Below are 16,182 nucleotides of genomic sequence, written 5' to 3'. Positions count from 1 at the left end.
CTAGTTCACAATCTGTTGTTATAAATTATGATTAGCAAATTGTGTGTAAACATTAAGAACCCAATAACTTCAAAATTTGGCTATAGCTAAAATAAACATCTTTCCACAGCTCCAGGTTGGTCTGTAGCAGTCAGCAAATGTTCTTCTGACTACTCATTTTTTCTTGTTCACAGATCTTGGCTCCAAATTTTCAAATCCTTACCAACAGCCCTATTTTATACTTTACAAGTTTCATATCAACCTACAGACTGCACACACATTTTGCTAATCTGCCAAGTGTAGCAGCTTTCCCAGCTAATCCAAACTTAGAAATCAAAACCTTAAAAACAGCTTTAGAATGTTCAAAGAACTTTCGATACATCCGCTCTGTAAAACTTATGGTAACCCTGAACAGTAGGTCCATATTACATCCATATTGCAGTGGAGACCATCAGAGAGATAATGGTTTTCCTGAGGTAGCCTTCCTTAAACCAGTGCTCTCAGGATACAGTGGTACCTCGCAAGACGAATGCCTCGGAAGACGAAAAACTCACAAGACGAAAGAGTTTTTCATGTTGCTTCGCAAGACGATTTTCCCTATGGGCTTGCTTCGCAAGACGAAAACGTCTTGCGAGTTTGTTTCCTTTTTCTTAAAACCGCTTGAAGAGGTGCAGTTGCGACTGACCGTGCTTCGCAAGACGAAAAACATCGCAAGACGAAAAGTCTCGCGGAATGAATTAATTTCATCTTGCGAGGCACCACTGTATTATGGGCTACAGCTACCATCTTCCCTGACCATTAGTCATTCTGACTAAAGGTGTGGGAGTTGTAACTAAAAACATCTGGAGGGCACCAAGTTGGAAAAAGCTGGCCTAAGGCTACTTAGTGAGGTGAATAATTGATTAAATCAAATGAGAACTACAGCTTGCATGCAAACTACACATTTCAAAAGAAGGTACTTCCCAGTTCATATTCTTCACCACTATACTAGTTCCATTTCCTCAAAGGTACAAATAAATTCAATTGCCTATTCCAGTCTCATTTGGATGTCGAAAGAGGACAATTCTACTCCAGTTAAAGCAAAACAAAGCACACAATATACTTGATTCTGTAAGGACAAACAGAAATGGGAACAATATTAGAAAGAAAGTACAAGCACCCAAAACTTCAGTGAAGGAACAGCTGCAGTCCCAAATGGCAAACCTAGTTTTCCAGCAGATTCTTATTGGATCTTGTTTAGAAAACAGAGGAATGTCTCCACAACAAACTGCCAAAAAATGTATCACTGCAATGATTGTTATTCATTCAATGATTGTTAAGCTGTTTTTCTTTCATTCATTTTAACTATGCTATGTGTCAGTTCAACATCTAAGATCTTGCTCTGTGCTTCCTTGCTGAGTGAAATGTGGCCTGTATCCACAAAGATCAGATCCTTTTCAGTGGTAGCACCAATCTCACACTTATCCCTAAGAAGCCTACTCAGCTCAAACATTGGGTGTTTTCTGATGTCTCATGATGCCATCTACCCGGTCCTGGAGAGTCTTGTCAACTCTAACACACATTTTCATGGAGCACTGGGGACTCCAGGGAGGATGGGAATGTTCAAGAACTGCCATCCCAAGAATGCAAGGGCATCAGATAGTTTCCACCAAATGTTTCTTCTGGTTTCACACATCAAGAATAGTCTTGTACACTGATATAAATTTACTACTCCTTAATTCTGAATTGGAGGACAATGGACCACTTGACTTGCCCAAATTTGTAGATTTAAGTGACATTCACACGGAAACTTCAATGGTAGGATGTTCACGGGCTTGCCAAGCAAGTATTTTTATTGTTAAGAGCTCTACTCTTCTCCAGAGCCTGAAGAAGGACTGAGCTCTTTCCAATATTACACAGCCTCGAAAGCGGAAGCTTGGAACTGGATGGAGTCTTGACTCTGTAGTTCCGCTAGGATTAGAAGCATCTCCAAACCCGAGTATGATGTCACATACAAGACCCCACACCTTTCTCACGAGAGATATAATACATTGGCCTGCTACAAAGTACAACCACAGTTTGCAGATTCCTGCATTAATATTTTTTTACACAACACTGTCAATTATATGCTTATTTTTAAATTTAGAAAAAGAACCCTTATTCTATGTAACTTGATTACCAACATAGCTGGTTGGGCGACACATGGATCTGGTTCAGCTGAGCCCTAAGTTTCAGATGCAATACAAATATCTGATATTCTGCTAGGTCATTCACAAGAGTTAACAATCTTCTAAACCTTCTTCTAAATAAAATTTCTTGCATGAAAGAGAAATAAGCTATTCAGGAAGCAGTTGTTTCCAGATATGCTCAAATCCAATAATCCCGACCTTAGACCTCTGGGACATTCCCAGGACTACAGGTTACCCAGTGACCTTTCATGTCCAAGTACAAAACAGCTTCACCGTGCCATTCAAACAAAAGTGAGCCACGATTTGTAACAGGAGAAACATTTGTTCCCTTCCCTCTCATCTTCTGTAATGCCACCATTACAGTAGTACTAAAATGGTAGTACTTCAGTTGCCAGAGAAACTGCACTAGAGTTTCCACCACTAACTGCAACAAAAATGTTTTTTGTTATATGTTGACTATTTAAAATGTTTCTTTTGAGGCAGCATTGGAACAACTCATACTACTTTCACAGATACATTTCAGAAACTTTAAAAACCAATCCAATTAAAATACATTCCAAATTAAGACCTAGTACAAAAAGCAAGAGTAAATACTTCTGCATGCAAGACCTATTTATTTGTGTGCCTTTAGGCATTTCCCTTACAATACCACTGTATTGCCCTACAAAGAGTAACCTTTGGCAGGTACTAGACCCAAACATTACCAAGAATTTCAGTTGCATCATCAAATGCAACAACAGTCTTTTCATATTCAAGACTAAATAAACTGTTTTTTATTTGACTTTGAAAGTTAACTCAAAGTGTCCTGAAATATACTAATTGCTTGGAAAAGAATTTAAGAAGTCTTCAAGACAAAAACCTCAATACAAATGCCAAAGCCCACAAGCCTTTTCTCACTCCTTTTGATTGCTGAAAACTTTACACACATCCCATGCTCTACAAGTAAATACAGGAGTACTTTTGAAAATACCTTTGGATATGCAATCCAGGCTTAAGAAAAATGTCCACTGCTGACAACCAAGTTGGTGAAAAGGCAATCAGGCAAGCAGACACGTGCACACAGAAAAATGAGGAGAGTGAACAATTCAAGTACAAGTCTGAATATGTCTTTTAGATGAACATGCTCCACTTGTCTCAAACGTGTTTTGAACTTGGTGTTTGTTTAGAGGGATACTTCAGTAAACTCTCCCCCCTAGAATTTAGGACTGTCCAAATTTTGTTTTCTTCCTCAGATGCTAGCTTGGCTATGTTGCCAGTCTTGAAATACGGCAGCCATGCCATGTACCACAGGAAAAGCATGTTTATATAGCTGGAACTATGCTATTCTGGGGCTTGGCTTAGTTTGAAAACAGGCATAGGCCCTGCAATAAGTGCCAAGAGAGATTGTGCTCTGTCTTAAGTCCTCAGAAACACACAAGTAAACAAGCCAGTCTCAGAAATCTGAGCAATTAAAGGTATCTGGTCTTACTTGGAAGTTTCTCCCCACTCCTTAAGCATTCCCTTCTAAAGTATGCATCCTGAGAGATACTATTGATAAACAGAACTCACTTTGAGTATTTTCAAAACCTAGGTATGTGGTCTTGATGCCTGACCGTCAGCATTCCTCAGTTCAGCTAAAGGTGGCATTCAGCCAACCAAATTGTGAGATGAGTGGTAATTTGGGCAATAGTCTTAGGCTACAATCCTAAACACTTACAAGAGTGTGAATGAATGAACACAGTGAGAATAACTTCTGAGTAATCATGCATAGGATTAAACAGTTAACAGACAACAGAAACAGTGTTAATTGTGCTTAAAAAGGAAGGCAAGCCATTAAAAGACAAAACAGATTGCTCACCATTTTCTTTATTGAAAAGGGAGGTACAGTGGTACCTCGGGTTAAGAACTTAATTCATTCTGGAGGTTCGTTCTTAACCTGAAACTGTTCTTAACCTGAAGTACCACTTTAGCTAATGGGGCCTCCCGCTGCCGCCGTGCGATTTCTGTTCTCATCCTGAATCAAGGTTCTTAACCCGAGGTACTATTTCTGGGTTAGCGGAGTCTGTAACCTGAAGCGTTTGTAACCTGAAGCATCTGTAACCCGAGGTACCACTGTACAACTGTAAAGATTAAGCTAAAGAGGTTTAAAAGTCAAATAAGGATGCCAGTGAGGGTTTCAAGAAGGTGGTAGTAGATAAAAGTGGTTGTTATATCATTTTGAATGATTCAAAGTTCTAAGATTCTGATATGGAAAAAAGGGTTGTTGTCAACATAGTGCTGAGAAGAATGTAGTTCTTCTGTGATGGAACATCCCCCCTTTCCTCTAGCAGACACCCCTAATCCGCTCTACGGGTTCTCCCAACCCCCAAAGCAAATCTGGGGACAGGGGGCAAGGGGGGGGAGGGCAAGTCCTGCTGCACTAATGTTAATCCTTGCACTAGTTTAAACATTCATTTCAGTATTGCCCTGGATGTCTAGACCCTGAAGCTATTTGTTTTTACTTTCAGAACTCTCCTGACAGTTAACCACCATAGAAGGCGGAGGAGGGTGTGGAGAATATAAATAGTAAACATACAATAAATAAATAAATACAAGAAACACAGGAAGCACTTCGCTGAGATGGATCAAGTAGCAAAAAAGCCACCTAGCCAATGCCTCTGCAAAAACCATGCAGCTAACTGAAGGGGAAAAAAGAACACTTATTATTATTATTACTACTACTACTATATATGACCACTTCAGCAAGACTTGATGAGGTCCTACAGAAGTTTCACATAGTCTGTGTGCGTGGGGGGAGAGAATGGCCAACAATGCTACCATAAAACAGGTATATACAAACTAGAGAAAATCCAATAATAATTTTACTTATTATTAATGTTGAAGTATGAATCTCCAACAGTACCTCTACAAGAATATCACTATTCAACACTGCTATTAATAAATGGATGCAGGAACATTAAAATACAGGTGAAATACTATCAAACAGTATGCAGGAAGAAGTGCACATGGAATTGGAGGATGCCTTGAAGTTCCCACTGATGAATGACCAGTTTATAATGTAGCTTGCCACTTCAGGTTTGCACACAACTGTGTGGGAACCTCAGCCTGTATACAGGCACTTTAATGTGTTCCTGAACGTTTCAGATATTAAGCTGGATGCGAAGAAAGTAACTGAAACTTTCGCAATGAGATAGTCGCAAAAGGAAAAGCAAACATGTAGGCCACCATACTGCTGGAGATGATTTTGGGAAGTTAAATGGTAATCAAATAAAAATGCACTGCTGTTGGCTACTCTTTGGGTTCTCTTTATTACTTATTGTGCAAGGTTTAAGAGCAAAAGTGGATGGGAGAAAACTTCTGGTTATGTTAACTTAAAAATATAAAGCTTGTCCAAATTTAACATATGCACTCCATGGCAATGCAACCAATTGATATTGCCCTTCTTCTGTATGTTAAACAACGCAAACTGAAAGAACATTAAAATAAAAGCAAAGACCGCATGATTCAAAATTTTGGGATAAAAGGTGAAGGAACTATGAAGGGCAAAGTTAAAGTGGGGTGCAAAAAACAAGCAATTATTCTTCCATTCTTATGTGTATAGTGCAAGTGACCACTGCATACTGATTAAAGAAGTATATATTAAAGGACCTCCAAGTTTTTAAAATAAAATAAACATGCCTAAATCTTGCAATTTGCCAAATTATTTAAAAACCTGACAACCAGCTTTTAAGGTTACAGTGGTACCTCAGGTTACAGACGCTTCAGGTTACAGACTCCACTAACCCAGAAATAGTACCTCAGGTTAAGAACTTTGCTTCAGAATGAAAAAAGAAACTGCGCGGCAGCAGCGGGAGGCCCCATTAGCTAAAGTGGTACCTTGGGTTAAGAGCAGTTCCAGGTTAAGAACGGACCTCCGGAACAAATTAAGTTCTTAACTCGAGGTACCACTGTATTTGGGTACAGTAAGCCTGACAGCTGCCGAGATTTCCTCTGATTTATTTAGTGTAAGTTTTTGTTACACATATCCCTTCACTGAAGAGCACATTTTCTTGAAGGCGCCATGTTTAAGGCACTACATTCTCTCAAGCTATACACCCACATTCATGTTTACTACCTGTCCTAGACAAATGTATGTTATTTGAGGTATATCAATAGGCAACATTAAAAATGATTGTACCAATGCTTTGATTCAGGTTGAATGGCTACTGACACAAACAAAACACCAAGCTCAGAAAGCTTAGCAATATTCAAATGCTGAGTGAAACACTCAACTCCTTCATTATCTTCATTAACATGCTTAAGGCAGAATAGACTATAAATTTCACTCAAATATACAATGCTTTATTGAATTCACATATACACACATGGTATTTATATCTGTCATAATTAACATTATATGTACAGCCTGACTTCAGACAGGCTATGCAGTGATGGCCAAACTTGGCCCTCCAGCTGTTTTGGGACTACAATTCCCATCATCCCTGACCACTGGTGCTGTTAGCTAGGGATGGTGGGAGTTGTAGCCCAAAACGGCTGGAGGGCCAAGTTTGGCCATCACTGCTATACGATGTAAATTATTGTCAATGCACATAACTAAGTCAACCAAGTCTTTTATTCAATCTTCTCCTTTTGCAGGATGCCTCTATTGCAGTGAGTGGAAAACTGTGGCCATCCAGTTGTTCTTGTACACCAAATTCCTGGCAGCATGTCCAATGATCAAGGGCAATGGGAATTTTAGCCCAACAACATGTGGAGAGCCATAGTTTTGCCATTCCTGCTTTAGTCCATAACTCCTAATTCAGACAATCTACAGCTAACCTCAGAAACCATGTTCCTTTTTTAAAAAAACAAACAAACTAGAAATCAAGATCACCACCACAAGCATTAGCATGGCTATCCTAGTTTTACATAGGCCAAAAGGAACAACCTTTATACAGGAGTGGCCTACAAGCTCCTCACAGGCAAGATTACCACTTTTGCCTTTAACCCCAAAAAGGAAGGAAGAGTTCCTTTGGATCTGATGACACTGCGCCACACAGCTTGTGCCATTACAGTATTATTCCTCTGAAAGTCACAAAACTGGAACAAAGGTTCTTGTTAACTTTGGGCAATGGGAGAAGCAGATGTGAGGAGAGTTGGAAGCAAGGACTTAAAAGCCACACCCTTTTGGAAAGTTGTCTTGCCATTTCTTATCCCCAACGAGGAAGACCACACATAGATGTCACACCTGGAGCGGCGGGGAGGAGTATATAAGAGTAAAGTTGACACACTGCGATACCTGAGAATTAAAATTACATGGCACACGCTTAAAAAAAAAGCAGGAAAGGAGTAGGAGGTGAGGGGAAAACAGGGAAAACAGCTTAGAGATCAAACCGCCGTAGAGAGAGGAGCGAAGAATGAAATAAATCGTGGGTTTTCTTCGTCACCCAGCCCCCACCCCCGCTTGGCAGGAAGTGCGACTAGGCCTTCAAGCCCCCGGCTTCCCCCGCCACTGTGATGCAGCCGAGGCAGTCACAGGCCTCGGGAAGGGATCCCAGTGACAGGAGGAGGAGGAGGAGGGCCGCCCTCCTCTTCCTCCAGTCGGGGAAAGGGAGTGGAAAGAGGGCGCCCGACCTCCCCGAGAAACAGGGGCTCCCCTCCCCGAGCCCTTCCCCTCCGGCCTGGCCTCCCCACCCACCTACCCACCCAGGCCCTCGGGACCGGAGAGACCCCAGCCCGTCAGCCCCGGCCAGGCCTGGCCCCTTTTGCCCGCTGCCCTCCCCGACCACGTACTCACCCCCAGAAGCCGCAGGGGCAGCGGGGCGGCAAGCTGGGGGCTTTGCTGCGCTCGCTGCCGGCGTCTCCCATGGCGGCGGCGTTGGCGGCCGCAGCAGCAGCAGCGGCGGCGGATCTCAGGGCCGGGGCCGAGGGAAGAAGGAAGGGGCAGCTCCAGGCGGAGGGTCCAGGCCGGGGCTCGAAGCCGGGATTCCAGGCCGGTCAGCTGGAGTCGGGCGCTACCACTGCGGCTGCAGCGGCGGGGCGGGTTGATAGCTGAAGCGAAGGCGGCGGCGGCGGCGGCGGAAAAGGAGGCGGCCGCGCCCTGTGGTGCTTGAGGTGACACTGAGCGGCGGGCGGCGGCTGCCGGGGGGTTGTGACGGGCCCACAACACGCTAGCCCCGCGGGCGGCGCGCGCCCCCTGACCCAACAATGCCCTCGGCTCCTCCCCCTCGGGGCGAGTGAGGTGGTCTTGCCCGGCCACAGGATCTGCTGGGAGAGGAGTGTACCAACGTCTGGAAATGGGTGGGGGCTGCCGGGGACGGGTGGGGAGGCCAAAGCCGAAACGGGGAGCTGAAGCGAAGGCTAGTGTTACCACGGCTTTAAAGCGGAAAGCTTCCAGGGGCGAATAAGCTCGAGAAGAGTGGTTGGGGAAAGACCGGGCACCCCCCGCACCGTGATCTGCTAATGGTACGGTCTGAAGAGATTGAGTCCGGGGTGAGGCAGATAAGGCTCTGCGCATGCGGGTGAGCAGAAACCCGGAAGTAAGCGTGAAGTAAAGAGTCACTCCTAGGAGTTTCCCCTCCCCCGCGCTGGTGGAATTCCCTGTCTAGGCAGGAGCAATCCCGGGAATTCCTGTTGGGGCTGCCCTACTGGCGTTGTTCGCGGCTGCTTTCTTCCCTCTCCTCAGCCTTCGCACTGGAGGGAGAGGGTTGGAGGAGCCAAGCTGCAAGCTTATGCACACTTCCCCGCGAGTAAACCCGGTCGAAGTGTGTTGGATTTACTTGCTGAGTAAACATTTGTAGGGGCTGCGCTGATAATAGTCCCCAATTTAAAAGGAAGAGCCAGCATAGATAGCTTTTTCCTCTTTTCCTTAAACAGAACTTAATGCACCTTTACCAAGTGGCGTGATGGCAACAACCACACACAAAAAACAAACCCCAGGTGGAGGCGGAGGTCCCCCAGCTTGTACGTGCTGCACCTAAATTTTGTATTGTGCTGCTGTTAAAGTTACAAGCGCCCGTTCCATTATTAAACCAGCTTTTGGCTGGTGATAGCTTTGTGGTACCGGATCTTATAACATTTCTTTTAAAAAAGAGTAACATGGAAAAGGTTCTGTTTTGCAGGTGTTAAAATAGGCGTAGAATGTGATCCTATGAGTGATTGTTCAGAAGCAAGGCGCCCCATTAGTACTGATGTTGTATTAAAACACCTGAAGCTGCTAAAAGAATGAAGAATCCAGGACCACTTTAACAAATTTATTTAAGGGTCCACCTGGCACCATCATAAACCATCTTTCTGGCACTAAGCTAAAACTTAATGGATTATGATTAGCTTGATAATGGCCCATTTGATGAAATATTCTGCAGAGAGGGGGTTCCGCTGGGTCTGTTTATGGATTATTGAAATGGTGTTACTGAAATTTATTGTTATGGTTTTGTGCTACACATTTGTGCCTTAACTTTTTTATAAGTTGTTTAGAGATTTCTTGCAGTAAGTGACTAATAAGTCATATAGGTAGCAATACTAACTTTTAAAATGTTTTAAACATTGGAGTAAAATGACTATGGAATGTATAAAATATAGGCTGAGATTATTATGCATTTATTCAACAGAATTTGCATGCCAATTGTAAAGAAAATCTCTTAAGTGGTTGAGTTTAAAGTATGCAACATAAACACAGTGATCATTCACAACAAAAGTAATCAGTGATAACACAATCGGCCTTAATTTGCTATGTTAATTAATATATGTAGTTAGATAGAAAACCACTACATTTATAGCCATAGATATAGATGTGAATTTTTTTTAAAACAATATTTGTATTCATTTTCAAGTTGCACCTCACACTTAACATAACAAACAACACATTAACCACGTTGCTTAAAATATCACATCAGATTCTTACAGTTCACGCAATCTTCTCAATGGATATAATCCAAAAGTGGTTGCCACACATTATAGAATAGGTGGGGGTTAGAATTCTCTTTGGTCCTACAAATTTGACATATCAGCTTTTCAGGCAGGACTATTCTCCATGTGCTTCAGTGTTCAAGCCCAAAGCAGTACATCATTGCATGGCTATTTCCATATGCGCCACTGCAAGGAGGAACATTAAAAGTTCTTTATGAGCAAATGGTGGAGCAGACATGCCCTTTATTCCAAGAAAAGAAAGTTGAGGGGAAGGTTGTAGGCCATTTTGTGTATTAAACTCAATTTTAACTTCTTGACATTCCTCAGTCTCATACCTGAATCTGCCATTAAAGTTTCTTTCATATGGCCACTTTCAGATAACCAGCAGATTCTGATACCAATTTTGTGTCCATTTGTACTGTAGTGTAGAGAGATGGGTCTGTCTGAATTCCTATGTATGTACAGTGGTACCTCGGGTTAAGTACTTAATTCATTCCGGAGGTCTGTTCTTAACCTGAAACTGTTCTTCACCTGAAGCATCACTTTAGCTAATGGGGCCTCCTGCTGCTGCTGCACGATTTCTGTTCTCATCCTGAAGCAAAGTTCTTAACCCGAGGTACTATTTCTGGGTTAGCGGAGTCTGTAAGCTGAAGCGTATGTAACCCGAGGTACCACTGTAGAATGCAAAATGCATTATCGGTAGATGAAAAAAATAACTTATTGTAGGGTTACTGGACGTCCCCGTTTCCTGGGGACAGTCCCCAGATTTGCAAATTTGTCCCTGGACAAATTCCATCCCCAGAATGTCCCTGGATTTCATCTAATGTCCCAAGGAAACGTGGCAGCGGCAGTCTCAGCAGCCCAGAACCAGCCTGGTAGCGCAGTTGGCTCTGGCTGGCTTCAGGAGCTGCCCGCTGCCGTGGCGCCTGCCATTTTGCCTTGCTGGAAGTCCCCGTATGATGTGTTGCGCACAAGACACATCATATGGGGACTTGCTGCAGGGGCTGAAAATGCAGTGCTGGGTGCTGCCGCCGGGGGAGAGCAGCGCGGGGTCGTTGAGCTTGGTGCACCACTGCAACCTGGCACTCAGCTTGCCGTCGGCGCTGCTGCCCAAGGCCGTCGGCTTGGTCTCTGTCTCCAACTGGTGCTTGGGCGGCTGCAGCTGCTGCTCAGGTTCGCCATTGTGCTTCTCGACTTGCAAGCGGTGGCTCAGCTTGTTGGCGAGCTTGTTGTTGGCCATCGCAGACGAGAGGCGAGCAGGAGACGAGCTGATCCAGCCCAAGCGCGCGTCCTCCCACTCGCTCGCCGCTGGCTCTGCCCTGGACCCGCTGACTGGGCACACTGTGGCATGGATGGGTGGCCTCCGGGCGATGCCTGCACAGGAAATGCCCAGACAGGCGGGCAGGGCAGCAGTAGGAGGAGGGGGTTTCTGCTAATGCTTACTTCCGAGTAAGCCTGTAGGGGATCGCAGTGCAAGGATGGGGGGGGGGGAAGCATGGCTAGTGCTTCAAGAAAGGCCAGGACCCAGAGGAAGGCCGTGTAACAGAAGAGACTACAGAAGAGAAGATATTAATTCTTTATTTTTTAAAAAAACTTTTTTCCTCTCTTTTTTAAAAAAATATTGATTGATTGTGTCCCCGGATTCATTGAAAAAAATCTGGTAACCTAACTGTAAATTGCATTGCTGATGAAAAGCAGTGTATAAGAATACCACATAAATAAGATGAATAGGTGAATGAACAGTGTGGTGTAGTGGTTAAGAGCGGTAGTCTCGTAATCTGGGGAACCGGGTTCGCGTCTCCGCTCCTCCACATGCAGCTGCTGGGTGACCTTGGGCCAGTCACACTTCTCTGAAGTCTCTCAGCCCCACTCACCTCACAGAGTGTTTGTTGTGGGGAAGGAAGGGAAAGGAGAATGTTAGCCGCTTTGAGACTCCTTAGGGTAGTGATAAAGCGGGATATCAAATCCAAACATTTGTCACTAGCTCCTGCATGAAATGGGAGCTCATTAGGACCATTTTCTAAAAAAACGGCAGCTGGAGGGGGAAACAAACTAGCCCTGCTCATGTGTGTTTAACAGCAGTCATTAGGAAACTAACAAAGAAAGAAAGAAAGCCAATGAACCATTTTCTGTCTCTTTATCTTTGTGTTGGAAATAGGCCTGTTAAAATTTTGCATGTCAGGGTACTATGAAATACATATGACTAAGCAAACCAGGCCTGGTGAGGACGTTTAAATGCAAGCCATTTGATACTTCCAGTAATGCTGGAAATACCGAGGCAGCAAAAAAGACCTTTCCTGAGTCGTTAAGCCGGGGATGCGCTACAGAATAAATCCACAGCTTACACTCACTTTACTTATGTGATCGTAACCCCACACGTGGGGGTGGGGTGGGGTGGGAATAAGTGGTGAGCAGGGAAAACTTGTCATTCCCTGTTCTCCATTTATTAATATACAGTGGTACCTCTGGTTGCAGACAGGATCCGTTCCGGAGGCCCGTTTGCAACATGAGCAGAACGCAACCCACGTCTGCGCGTGCGTGGGTCGCGAATCTCCGCTTCTGCGCATGCGTGTGATGTCATTTTCCGTGACTGTGTGAGCGGCAAAACCTGGAAGTAACCCTTTCCGGTACTTCCGGGTTGCCGCGGGATGCAACCTGAAAATGCTCAACCTGAAGCAAACGTAACATGAGGTATGACAGTATATTTTCCACTCACAGACCTAGTGGATTTTCCTTCCGCACTATGCTCTCAGAAAGTTGCAGCAGGGCCCCAGGAAGCTTCCAGAGCTCTCACTCCTCCTCTCCCACAATTACATTTGTGAATAAATAGTAGCTACTACCTGTTTTATCACTATAGTAGCGCTAATTCTTAGTTTTTATTTGAGTAGAATGATAGTTGTAAAAATGAAAGGTAGAGGGAGCTCATTGAAGTCAGTTGATTAGAAGACTGATAAGCCTGTTTAACGTGTGTAATCTCATATTTGTGGAAGTGAGTCCCATGTAACTCTGAAACTACCCATGATAATTCATGCATAAGATTGTGGTGTTAAGATTTGAAAGAGGAGCACATATTGTCCAAAGAATTGTGAATTAAAAGAAGAAAATGTTCCTGAAAAACTATAGCCATGCACATTTTTCCTTTTAAAATGATGACATTAGCATTTATGTGAATAACCACTCATCTCTGGATAATTAAAATTAAAAATAAAAACTTTACCAGTTCTATACTCCAGGTGTGGGAGTGGACAGGAAGTATGTTGCTTCTTAAAGCTTTTTGTACAACAGTCAGAGCAATGTGGGCGTGTGTCTGTTACAGCAGAACGGGCCACACATCTGTGGAACTACTTTAGGCTTGTCCATGACATTGCTCAAAGAGTTTTCATAAACGTGTAGTGCACCAGATACTATGATGGGAGGCACACCCACAAAAGACAGCAAGATACAGCTGTGACAAGAGTCTCCAAGTCTTTGTGAAGCTGTGGTCTGTACAAAGCCTATAATAGCTGCAGACTAGATCACAGTTCAGTACCCCAAGTGAGCCTTTGTGACATCACAGCTGACCACAGTTTTACAGTTCATTTGCAAGTGGCCTTTCTGGTGGTTGTGATCAGATGGAGCCCTTAGAGTGCCTTTTGAAAATCAGAAGGGGTTTTTTTTTTGGGGGGGGGTAGTGTTTTGTAGCAGAAAGGTTTTCTCCTTTTTGTGTTTGTGTGATTAGGCAGAGATGCTCTGAATTGCACCTGGTTCCAGTTATTGTTAGAACCATACAGTATTATCCAGCTGTCTCTTCTGAATATTGTATTCTGGTGCATCCCTTTCCCATAATAACCTCATTTCCTTGCTTATTCCCTACCCTGCCCCGTAGTTCTGAAATCATGGAGCACCAGCATTGACCCACTGCTATTTGTGATCCACAGCGATGTAAGTCTGCCTGACCTAATGATTCATGAGCTGTATCTCTCCCTCTTCCCAAACTCGGTGTGTGAGACCATCCTGTTAATCTATATGTATTCTAGAAATCTAACTGGCCTTTAGGGTTGGTTGACTTCAGCACCAGACTGAAACCAATGCACTTCAAATAACCAGGTAAAGGTTGAAACTTGAAAGGATGTGTTAATATAACACAAAAAAGAAAGCCGTATTTTTATTTTAAATGGGCCTTTCTTACATTTCATTTACTGTATTAGTTCCCATCAACTAGAGAGTCAATGTCTCTTATAAAATATACTGCTTTCAACAAACTTGGATGGAATCACATGGATAAATGGTGCCATTTTATCCCCTCAGAATTCTGTCTATAAGTAGCAGCTGGATATATTCAATGTACTTCAAGTGGAACCATTCCCACAATGAGTTCAGTTTTATCAGTGCCACTTCAGCTCCTGCTGTGATTCTGCTGCTTGTGTGTTTCTGTTTACCTTTTGAAATCCAACAAGATTCAGAGATAGTAAGCTGTAGCAGGACACAGATTCTCCATGTTTGTCCCAAGAGCTCATTTGCACCTAGGTTAAGTTTTGGGAGAAGTTGGTGCCGTTTCCCCCCCCAAATCCCAGGTGGACTCAATGACACATCTTCCACTTCTGGTTTGGTTGTATGAAAGAAAGCTCCTCTTAATAGTGGAACTATTATTTCTCCACAATATTTCTGCTTGTGTTTCAACTGTCAGTAGTGCTCCCTCAAGCATGTGCGGACTGAAGAGCCCCACACATGTGCATAGTAGGGAATGGATGTGCTGAAACAGCCTATTCAATCTGCTAAATCAACAGTAGGGTATCTGAGGGTTACCATATATCCGGAATTTCCTGGACATAACCGGTATTCGGCTCTCAGTGTCTGGACAGGAATTGTTGAAGTATCCAGGCAAAATATGGTAGGTGTGATAGCTCAAATAGAAGTGCTTTGTAGTTCTAGTGCTTTGTGAATTTGGCACCTTTTCCTGCTGCCATGTTCAAAAAGTGCCAAATCACAGCTGGGAAGGAAAAACCGGAAGCATTCTTATGTGTGCTCCCCAATTCTTCCTTTGCAAGCCACAGGTTCAAATTGAATCACCTATGTCATATGAAATCAGATGATTGACAGGTGAGCAGCTCCACTCGCCTCTCAAAGTAGCCCATAAACGGTGCCATTTTAGTGGATTATATCACTGCATTTGAGGAAAGCTTCAGCTCTTGAATTTAATGTTTCAAGCAAGGGAGACATTGTGCTTCCCTAATTGGGTGTATTCCATATATTATTTTTATTATGAATTTATATCCAAAGGAGCCCAGGGCAGCATATACTGCATTTCTGAGATTATTTGACAATATTACTGTTGCCTTTAACGCCTTTTAAGCAACATGTAAGACTTAATTTTCATTGGCTTTTAATCATCAGCGTGATAAAGTCCTCATTCGAGCTGTACATAATTGAACTATTTAGTCATTCCTGATATTTCAGATCCCCCAGCTTTTTACTATAATTTTTCCAATTTGTTTCTGATTACGTATCTTAAGTTAGCCAGAGCTCATTGCAGCTGAGTCCTAATTCCTGTGCATCAGGTGCCTGAGAGGTATATTGTAAAACAACAAAAGACCAACACTTGCAACCAACTGTGTGTGATTCATCTGCTAAGTTAGTGCCCAGGCACTAGGCTGGGAACCGAACACAAATCCTGAAGCAAAGCCACATGTTGTAACTAGTATCTTTTTATTTGCAGGTAATTCAAACCTGTGTGTTTAAGATGACATGTTTTATGTAGGTCCTGTCACCAGTGCCACTCTACATGAGTCATGTGTAATAGCACCTGTCTGGGCTCTCTTAATTGCTTTGTTGCCAGCAGCGTCTTGGAGAAACAGAAATCTGTGTAGATTCTGCATTATAAAAGCCTTTAAAATTAACTAAGAAAAGAAAGAAAAGCACTGCTGTGGTTTCCTTTTCTCTCTCCTTCCTCAATTTCCACAATTTAATCACGTCCTGCCTGTTAATCTTTTCTGCCTGCCATTTCCCTTCAGTGTTTTAAAAGGGTGATATTCTAAGAGAGATGTGATCTGAGGGAGAAGAATAGAATGCCAACTTACTGGTGCATGTGTGTGTTTTAAAAAGCGATTATTTCAATCAGATGAAGGGTCTCTCTTAACAGATTGGAACCATATGAGTGGCTTTCCTCATTTTACAGTAATTTAGCCCTCAA

At 43.3% G+C, this 16,182-nt stretch overlaps 1 protein-coding gene across 1 annotated transcript in view; it reads right to left on the bottom strand.

Annotated features, from left to right (window-relative positions):
- Window positions 1-8,252, bottom strand: part of ZFAND3 (zinc finger AN1-type containing 3) — a 135,484-nt gene extending 127,232 nt beyond the window's left edge. Inside the window, exon 1 of the mRNA XM_053382922.1 lies at window positions 7,903-8,252. Coding sequence (XP_053238897.1) covers window positions 7,903-7,973 — 71 coding nt within the window. The 5' untranslated portion in view covers window positions 7,974-8,252. The remainder of the gene's footprint in view (window positions 1-7,902) is intronic.
- Between the last annotated feature and the right edge of the window lie 7,930 nt (window positions 8,253-16,182).

This window comes from Podarcis raffonei, chromosome 3 (genome assembly GCF_027172205.1).
Source record: "Podarcis raffonei isolate rPodRaf1 chromosome 3, rPodRaf1.pri, whole genome shotgun sequence".
In the NCBI taxonomy this organism is placed as follows: domain Eukaryota; kingdom Metazoa; phylum Chordata; class Lepidosauria; order Squamata; family Lacertidae; genus Podarcis; species Podarcis raffonei.
This window is presented reverse-complemented; position numbering and strand designations above follow the sequence as displayed.